Source organism: Phytophthora cinnamomi (assembly GCF_018691715.1).
Source record: "Phytophthora cinnamomi strain GKB4 chromosome Unknown Contig56, whole genome shotgun sequence".
Taxonomy (NCBI): Eukaryota; Oomycota; class Peronosporomycetes; order Peronosporales; family Peronosporaceae; genus Phytophthora; species Phytophthora cinnamomi.
Genome location: NW_027150989.1, coordinates 157,005 through 167,541, shown reverse-complemented (window position 1 = coordinate 167,541; position 10,537 = coordinate 157,005). Strand labels below are relative to the sequence as shown.

Here is a 10,537-nt window from a genome sequence, read left to right as displayed (position 1 = left end):
TTCTGGATCTGGGGTTTTACAGAAGTTACGTGCAGCTGATTTGAAAACTACGACCCAGACCCCTGAACCCGACCATAACAAAACACTAAAAAAATACCGGGAGGGAGGATAAGAGTTGTCGCATCTATAGTAACGATTACCATTAAACTGCGGGGTGCTATCTATTTTGTAGTTACCTACGTAGCATAGGAGAAACATCAAAAGGATCTGTTTGTAGCCATTACAAATTGAAACGAGGTGGTGGCAGGGTGTGTCACCAGCCTTCGGCACAAGTGATTGTGGGTTCGATCCCCACTGCGTCCTGCCTGCTCTTCACGTAAGGTTCGTCGCTCATTCGTCCGCCAATATCCGTTTCGTGCACTCATACGGTAAGACGGCTCTAATCCCAACCGCGGTCAGCGGTGACAGGATAAAGGTTAGGTACATGGGAACGGTGTGAGATAGAGCGACGCAGACAAGTTTTTTTTTATTGTAACAGCACGTTATTGTTTTACGATAGGTGACATTTTTCATGTAACGGGGATCTAACTTCGACGTTAAACTAAAGTTCAGAAGATTCAACTTGGATTTCCCCAAAAATCGTTGAAATCCTTACCATTTTAAAATACTTAATGTAGATTTTAATTAGTGTGATTCACGATACAATACTTAACGTAGCTTTAATTAGTGTGTTCACGTACTACCTACTTATAGACGAAATGTTGCAACATTTCTATAAAATTTAAATTGGAAAACATGGAAGTAGGGTTTTCAACTTGATTATTTTATTGTTAGGCCCGAGCGTTCTCTGCAAACCTACAAACTCGCGCGGTCTACCTGGAATTTCTGGAAATGCAAGTTAAATCGAAACAAATGAAGTATACAAACTTTGAGTTGAGATCGTGACCAGGACTCAAAACTTCGGAAATGCAATGAATCTGATCCAAAAACTCACCACGTCTCACAGGCTGAACTCTGGAGGAGTGTAGTACGCACCATGCGGAGGTGTATGAGCACGGCCACGGGCGATATCCTCCAGCAGTGTCACATAGTGATGCGCGTGGAGTTCAATAACACTCACAAACGTCTGCACATTAGGGCGCCTCGTTGCAAACTCGTTGTTAAGTTCGCGATTGTAACGTTCCAACGGGTTGTTGGTTCTGTTAATGATCTGGCGGTTAATGCCACGCACGTTCCAAAGCGTGGGCGGGTAGAGTTCGATCCATGTTCGGCGGAAATACTGCCAGAACTCGTTCCACTTGTCTTCACTGTAGTCGGAGTTCCGGTTCTGGAGCTCCGACTTGATCCGGTTCGTAACATACTCGATGCCTTGTGGATCCATCTGCTCTCGAGGGAGAATTGTCACTACATCCAGCATTCCACGAGCCATTGCCACCGATATTTCTGCAGTCGGAATGTGGAGCTTCACCATTCTTTTGCGGACGGCTTGCTTGAAGTGGAAGAGACAACCCATAACAGTGCTGTTCGGAAACTGGTCACCGACTGCGTTAATGAGCCCTTGCTCAAAGTCACAGGTAATTGTTCCAGGCTCCATGCTCATCCCAGTAGCCACTTGTACGCAATGGAGAATATGCCAATAGCTCCACTCAATTTTGCACGTGTTGAGAACCCACATACACGGTACGTAGCACCTGGATCCGCGGTTGTAAGCCATGATGATGACGCACTGGTAAAACGAAGATGGAACACAATAAAATGTGCCATCTACGAACAGCGAACGTTGTTGTACGTCAGAAGCCGAATCAAAGCTGGGTGACCCCAACCAATTACACGCTCGGCTTTCGTCTCGCCGGCGTAGGTGAAGTTGAACTGGAAGAAATTGCTGCCATCGCGAGCTTGAGAGAGCGGGGGTACTTCAACATGTCCATGAACTGACCCACCGAAATGGAGACGTCTCGTGCGATAGACCCGGCTAATGACTTGCTCACGCGTTAATCCCCGTGTCACCGAATCAGTCGTGAATTGCTCACGAACCTGCTCCCAAATTCGTGAAGGCAGGACACTGACTTGCTGCACGGCAAGAGCATCGGTCTCCTCGGCCATCTGCTGAGTCACATCTCGAACTTCCTGGCCTTCGCCGGAGTCGTCAGAGAGGAGATTGATGATTTCACCACCACAAGTATGCGGAAACCGAACCTCAACAACGCGCCCGTCGGTCATCATGTCGATCTTCGCTTTGCAGCCCCGACGGTAGTAACTACAACGATACGTTTTCTTTAGGCTCGAATCGTACCCCTTGGTCAGCTGGAAACCTTTCCATTGAATCGTGGTGCGGAACGGAGTGAGATTGGCCGAGTCGTCCATGGTGGGGAGCGAGGAAAACGAAAAATGAAAATGGCACTCGGCTACTACCTACAGTTCTTCATGAATGGCTTTTAATGCGTTTTGGGGTTCTATTGGTTTGTTTTCCAGGAAACCTTCTGAATTCACCTGTAATTACCGTTTCTAATGCTAGTAATTAGTGACATTCGGTAGTAATTAGCGACAATCGCTAGTAATTAAATCTGACTCTAATATACGGATCGGGTTGCCGATCCGAATTTACTGGTAATTTGCACCCCAGACCCAGAAGCCCGACCCGAACCGCATACGAACCGAATAAAATTCTACCTACTATACAAATGTGACTTATCATCATTTTAGTCACTTTACGTTGTAGATAAAGTAACCGTGACAGAGGATTAACGAACATGCACCTGTCCAAACATGACTGACGGCCACTGTACAGCATAATACCCATGTCGAAGCAGAGCGAATCCATCAAGCAAGGGTGACTCGATCCGGTGCTCGCAGCTCGAACTTCTCGGTGCCCGAGTGAGCTCGAAGCTACTCGCGGAGGCTACGACAAGCTTTTCGCTTGCCGTGAAGGACGTTCGTCGCTTGTAGCGGCGAGCAGGTGGCGATCAGGAGTGTTACAATACTGGTACCAAACCGGTGAATTTGTATCTAAATGGTTATAGCGGAACTTACGTGAGATACAGTCACACCTCCATAAGTGGGACCCTATTGGTTACTTACGGGACGGCTTACGGGACGGCTTACGGGACAACTTACGGGACAACTTACGGGACGACACGTCAACTAACAATTGCGTTCAACAACGAGTGGTCATGAAGTACAAACACAGTGTACGTGCTTCGTCTTGCGACATTAAGTATTATTAACAGAGATTAATATAATTCACTACAGATACCGCTGAGAAACTTTGGTATCGTCAACTTTTTAGTTCATAACTTGATAATTCAGGAATGAACAAACCTTGTTTTGCCTTTCTCTACGCTGACTCGACGGTTTGAAGTTATGCAGTACCAGCAAATTTAAAACTATCAGTGAGTGTGAGAGCACTGGCATCCGGACTGAACATCGGCTTTAAAGCGGTGTACGATCTCTACGTAGTACAGCATAGCCATAGAACGCTCTTCAGCAGCCATGTTTCCTCGTGGTAGTGTCGCCGGCGTAGGCTATTCCGAGATGGCTTAATCCCCCATGTACTTGACTAGTTCCTAGCTGATGTCTTGGTGCATACAAATCAGTTTTTCGTGGAAATACCACAACGACTCGAGGACTTGTCGTGCTTTTGTGTCACTTAAATCTGCTAAGGAGTGGAGACAAAGACAATTTCTCATAAAATGACACAATCCGCTAATGCAGGATTAAGAGTGTAAAGACCAATTGCAATAAAGTCGATTGCGTTTATCACGAATGACGTTGAAGGGAGCATGTCACACCGGTGACACCTCGGGACCCGAAGGATCCTCATCCCAGTTACGTGCCATCTAGTATCCCACATCGAATGAATCAGCATCGCATCTGTCTCCCACTTTGGGGCGTCACGTCCGGCAGTATGTGGTGCTCGTTGAGCACTTTCTTGGTGTCCATAGCAATACTCGCTCAGTTTGTACGTACATTGGCTCCATCACTTGATAATCTGGATGATAGCATTATGTCATTGCTTAAAGTCGGACCTACTCATATTGCTGAGGGGCGTATCAAGGTAAACGATATCTTCAGTCATGAAGCTACCTATCCAGCCTCGTTGAAAGTCTCCCAAATTAAAGCATGAACACTCACCAAAGCAAAATCAAAGAAATGATTACAGGGTCCAAGGAGCTGGTTTGATCGCAGAAGTTTTCCACAACACTCTATCCGTGACTTGCATCGCGTTACAGTGAAGTATTCTGTAAGGTAACGAGACTGCATGTATTGGTGCGATACTTTGACGATTTGTCTGACGTTTCGCTCTTGCGGTCACTTTCGGTGTCGCTCGATGTTGGGCTAGCTACGTAGAAACACCTGTAGCTATGCTCCCTTTTGTTGTGGCGAAAGTTAAAGGGACGGTTGAGCCGCCTCGAGGTTTGCGTTGAAGTTCGCGTCGATGAAAGGGACCTTGGCCTCTTCCCCGAAATTTGTTTCGCTCAAAGCGTTGCGGGCCCCGTCAGTCATTTGTTCCCACATAATGAGACCCTGAAGCTCGCCTTTGCCCGTCGTTGTAGTCATAGTTACCGAGCTACCGCCGCCGAGGGCGTCCAATCCGTATACGAGCACGACACTGCTGTTGTTGATGTAGTTAGTGAAGGGTGGGTCCTTCACAATACGATATCCCACTTTGGGGCCTGAAGTCGACACGGCGAGAATCTTCGGCGTCTCGAGAGCAGGGTTGTCAAGCCACACAACGGCGCTTACCCACTGGTGTCGGTGACCCTTCTTGATGAGGCCGATGGGGTAGATGTCCTTGGGGAAGTACCAGGCATACATGATGGCCCAGCGCTCCTTGAACCAAACAGATCGACCGTACACTTGCGAGCCTAGACCTGACCCCTTGCAGTCTCCGTCCGATTTTCCGGTTCCCTTCAGACCCCCATTCGTCTCCCCTGCAGCATTGACAGCAGGGTATGGGTGGCACCCTTGGTAGATGACGAGAGGCGGTTTGAACTTGACGGCGGCCTTCTCGGATATGGTGGTGGGTTCAGGCTGAGCAAACGGCTGCACTTTATCGTGGCCGATAGGGCCGGCTATGACAACGCTGAGCGTAGCGGCGGTGATGGTGATGAAAAGCAGCGAATGCAGATTCATGGTGCGCGGTTCGCAGGAGGATTGAAACTGAAGTGGTCTCCGTTTGCTGCGCTGGCCACGAGCAGAAGAGAGTCGGTTGTACTATAGATACACCCGCAACACGTTGCCAGTTGGTAAGGTACGAGAAGGATCATCCTTAGGATGGGAACTTGGTACCAGTAAGTTCCACTTCAGTTAAGCTCCGTAGCGAAGTCGGTCTTGCTCAAGCGCAGCATCCGACACCCCCAGCAATTTTAATGTTATACAATTAATAGATGTTCCATGTATTAATGGAATATAACATATTATTATATAATTATTATGTATTGTATATAACATATACTACATGTCGTCCTCGAACATCAGCACAGCTATTCAGCGGTGTACTTCGGAGAAGAATACTTGTATTGTTTTGGGTAGCTGTGAAGCTGTTGGTTTCCGCTTGCTTTTCAAGCTAGCTCATGCTCTATTCTGACAAGACTACTATTGATAACCGGGACGTATACCCTAGTGCACACCATGTCCTGACCCGCTCTGTTAGTCTGGAGCTAGTCTGGGGCCCAGGCTGGAGCAGCAACACATGCTAAAAGTTATGTTGTAGCAACTCTGACTATACTATACTATACTATACTATACTATACTATACTATACAAATGTGACTTATCATAATTTTTTCCACTTTACGTTGTAGATAAAGTAACCGTGACAGAGGATTAACGAACATGCGCCTGTCCAAACATGATTGACGGCTACTGTACAGCATAATACCCATGTCGAAGCAGAGCGAATCCATCAAGCAAGGGTGACTCGATCCGGTGCTCGCAGCTCGAACTTCTCGGTGCCCGAGTGAGCTCGAAGCTACTCGCGGAGGCTACGACAAGCTTTTCGCTTGCCGTGAAGGACGTTCGTCGCTTGTAGCGGCGAGCAGGTGGCGATCAGGAGTGTTACAATACTGGTACCAAACCGGTGAATTTGTATCTAAATGGTTATAGCGGAACTTACGTGAGATACAGTCACACCTCCATAAGTGGGACCCTATTGGTTACTTACGGGACGGCTTACGGGACGGCTTACGGGACAACTTACGGGACAACTTACGGGACGACACGTCAACTAACAATTGCGTTCAACAACGAGTGGTCATGAAGTACAAACACAGTGTACGTGCTTCGTCTGGCAACATTAAGTATTAATAACAAAGCCGTGCTTTGCACGGGGAAGCTCTGGATTTCCAAGTCAGTTTTTCAACTTTTATATTTAAAATTTATGTGATGATTAAAGCAATTGTAGACCTCCGCTTCGCCCTGAGGTCTCAAGCTGCAAATAGTATGATAATTTCTCGACATACCTGTGGATAGTTCGCTGTGGGCAGCACCAACGTGCTCGTGGCTGTGGGGCTGCTCGTCATGATGTACCCGTCTCTCACTAAGGTGCAATGGAACCTGGTGCTACTCACGATGGTGCAGAACTGGGTGCTCGGGCCCTTCGTCGTGTTCTTCCTCTCGTCGGCCTTCTTCAGCGGCGACATTGGCTACATGACTGGGCTCAGCCTCGTGGGCTGCGCGCGCTGCATTGCCATGGCCGTGGTCTGGAACAGCCTCGCGGGCGGAGACGCTGAGTACTGCGCTGCTATTGTGGCCATAACTCTGTACTCACCATTGGACTCTACTCGCCCTCCGCGGGCCTCTTCATCAACGACCTCCCGAGCCACCTGGGCATCGATTCGAGCGCCGAGATCCACGTCACCATGTGCGAGGTCGCCAAGAACGGCGGCATCTACGTGAGCGCGTCGTTCGTGACAACGTTGCTCACATGGTACGCGGTCACCAAGGCCAAGGGTGCCACCTGGTACTTCGACAAGTTCACGCCGCGCATCGGCGTGCTCACGCTCAAGGCGCTGTTCTTCACGATCACCGTGCTGTTCGCCTCGCAGAGCACGCGCATCTCGTCCAGCCTGGGTTATCTACGCCGCCGTGCCGCTGCTCATATACTTCATGTTCATGTTCGTGGTCTCCTTCTTGATGGGCTGGTGGCTCGGGGCCACGTGCGAGCAAGCCGTGACGCTGTCGTTCACGGCTGCCAGCAACAACTTCGAACTGGCGCTGGCGGTGGTCATTGCGTCGTTCGGACTCAAGTCGGACCCAGCGCAGATGAGTGTTGTGGGCGCGTTCATCGAGATCCCCACGATGCTAGCGCTCGTGTACCTGGCGTTTTGGTTCCGGCCGGAGTCTATTCGATACAGTCTAGTGTTTGGACCTCCTGCGCGCGAAGCTCTCGAATGCGTTGAAGCATCAGCCACAGCGGTGAGAGTAGGTCTTGTCCTGTGTGCTTCTTGCCTCAAAGGCGAAATCGATCTAGTTCCCGTTAGATGGGAGAGAAAGCATACGCCCGTTAGCTCCGCGTGCTAACGTTGCACCAAACTAACTTCAATACGACAGGACTGTGAGCTTGAACTAAGTAATATGTAATATTGTAGTATGCAATATTGTAGGCATTTATGGTTGTTGTTCGTGTGAGTGTGTTTCGTGACCATCATTGTGTTGGATGTGTATTGAGTTTGAAACAACATTCAGTTTTGGTGTGAAATGATTGCAACGGTATAATGCAGATATAAATCTATTGTGGTGCTATCATTCAAAATTGGGAGGGTTTTGGGGATCGCCCCAAAAACTCTGGATTAAAATCCAGAGAACAGAGTTGAATACAATTTCCTGTGCAAGGTACTAAAAAAAGTCATTCTATATTGCATATGCAGTTTAACTATACTTGGTGTTTGTATGTAATGGGCTAGGAGAGGGTCCGGGGAACCATCATGAGATGTGATTATTGTATGTGAGCAGTGCTAAAACAGCCTTAAACTGCATTCCGATTACCAATTCTCCCTCATAAGGCTGTTGTATGCAGCATTATGAGGAACATGACGAAGCGGCTCTCCAGCAGAACCTGAGCGCACTCAGCTTGGTTGCAACACTGCTTCTCTAAATATCGGAAAATGAAACTTCCCATATAAGCATGCATACACACAGGTGGGGTGTCACCGCTACAATCTAACGCAATCACTTGATGCTCAGCAACTGGATTTTTGCACGATACAAAATCTAAGTCAAGTAGATAGCCAGCCGTTTCAGCAGCAAGTATTCAGCGTGAAACGGTTGCAAAACGGTCTTTCATGATGTTCCTTGGGATGTGCGTAGACAAGGTTGCCAGGATGCATTTCCAGATGAGCACGAGAGTAGACAGGCAGAGCGTCAAAGGCGTTTCATACATACGCATACGCTTCGTCAAACAATATGAGATGTAAATATATTTATCCTGATGCATTCAGATTAACGACACGATGATATGCAGCTTAATCCCTACTGACTCGTCCGACGTCTCTTGTCCGCTACCGGCGTTGCTGGCATTCCAGGTGTGAATTGCGCACCTTCCAAGGCTTCGTCACCCTTGACATGAATCCGAATCACTTTACCATTGTCGACAAGGACCAATTTCCATTCATCAACTCCTTATGCCATATATCCCACCACGTTTTTGCTACATCTCGAGCTTTGCGACGCGCTCGCATGCAGATGTAAATTGGTCCTGTGCTGTTGCAGTCGCTGCAGAAGTATATAGTGGTAGAAGCGCGTTGCGCGCCAGAGCGGAGGATGGAACAGACTTTGCAGGTTCGTTGTCGACGTTTTGCTTGTGAGCCTTCATTTCGACACTCATCGCTTTGACGTGCTGTATGCGTCGACGCCTGGGCGATGGTCGAAATTGGTTCATAGGCCGTTTGGGTGGGTGAACGCCGCGTTCCGAAAGTATTTCCTTCGTACATGTCCAATGCCTGCAGCTCGTGAGGTTCGAAATCGATGAGCGTCCGTCACCGACAGCTGGTGAAACGGCTCAGGTGGCACAGCTGCAGGTGCAACAGCTTCATGTACTTCACGTGGGTGAGCGGCCGAGACTCCTTGTTCCTGTGAAACCCCTTATGAACAATGTATCCATTCACGATAGCCACATCTATCAATCCGAGCACTAACGACTTGTAGTACTTGCGAAACCTTAGCGCACGCTGAAGAGAGTATCGCTGTAGTCGTAGGTGGCCACGGACGTCCACGCCTCCCATGAAGGCGTGGTTGTCCTTGACCACCCTGGGGCACGGCACCTCGACGTGGTTTTGCCCTTCTTGCCGCACAACACGATCAATCTCGACACTTCCACCAGTGGACGCCTACCAAAAATAGGGAAATCACCCAACATAGATGCAGCAGATATGACAGGACATATCACCAAGTATGTCAACATAGCCCAAATTCTGTCCACCACAAATATCTTAACGACCAATCTCTGGTCGATTCAAACGGTCTCATATTAGAAACATATCGATTCAGTTTGCACTACATAGGACAGTTTGAACGGGACACTAGTACAGCCAAATCTATCCGGTTCTGCTTGAAGTTTGGCCCATTTCCCTTCGAGATCCCTCCTGCGAGCTTCCTGCGAGCGCGATGTTCGAGGAAGATGACGGCATGCTCCTGCTCCTGTGTGAGGCGTTTAAGATGCACAACGAGCGCGTGTGCGACGCTCGACGCGACGTCCACCAGCTGATGCTGGAGGAGGAATGGCGCATCGCCATGCGCGCGCGCCACTACCTGACTACTCGGTGCCGCGGTGCACCGTGCGAGTCCGCATGGATGATTCTCTACAAGCACGGTTCCGACCTGAATTTTCTGAATGCAACGAGTCTAACCAGGTAAACTGCAACTAGCATCTATGACTCTATTCCTACGCTAACACCTCCTCCATGTACATATATATAGTGGTGCATTTCATCGGTTGCTGGGTAGGTTCGCTAGCTTCTACGACCTCCCGCCCCCGTCGTCACGAGGCCGGCCCCCAAAGCTGCGCTACCTACACCAAGTGCTGGGGCTCGTACTAAGTTTCTACGTGGGCTCTATGGAACAGAGCTCGCTGTGCATCACGTTCGGGGTGCCGCCAAACACTCTATCACGAACGCTGCGCAAGGCCGAAGAAGCGCTGTCGCTAGCGCTGACTGGTTACGCACCTGCACGCATCTCCTGGCCCTCGCCCTCGCGTCAGGTGGAGCTTGCACGCATGGTTAACAAACGCGAGCCTTTGCCGACCCACACGTTCGGATTTATCGACGGTAAAAACTTACGCGTGCGTGTACTGTATATGTGAATGATATTAGCTGCTTTTAGTCTAATTCTACTAACTTTAGACGGATGTGACGTGGGTACTGTACTGTACAGTTCCCGCAGCCCTCTAACGCCGACCTTCAAACGCCATGTACAATGGCTGGCTGCACCCAGTCTTCGTGACCGGCACGATTTGTTTTGCGGCCGACGGCTGCATCATTTGGTCGAAGCACAACTGTCCGGGGTCGTGGAACGACTCGGACACGTCCTTGGAGTTCCGCAACAAGCTGACGGACCCCCAGTTGTGCCCCGATGAGGTCATGAATGTGGTGTCTGACTCTGCA

At 49.2% G+C, this 10,537-nt stretch overlaps 1 protein-coding gene across 1 annotated transcript; it reads right to left on the bottom strand.

Moving 5' to 3' along the window:
• Positions 1 to 940: 940 nt before the first annotated feature.
• IUM83_14772 (uncharacterized protein) lies at positions 941 to 1,534 on the bottom strand (the record flags this gene model as incomplete). Its single annotated transcript, XM_067939544.1, has 1 exon — positions 941 to 1,534. The coding sequence occupies one exon, from the start codon at positions 1,532 to 1,534 to the stop codon at positions 941 to 943; it is 594 nt and encodes a 197-aa protein (XP_067787853.1).
• Between the last annotated feature and the right edge of the window lie 9,003 nt (positions 1,535 to 10,537).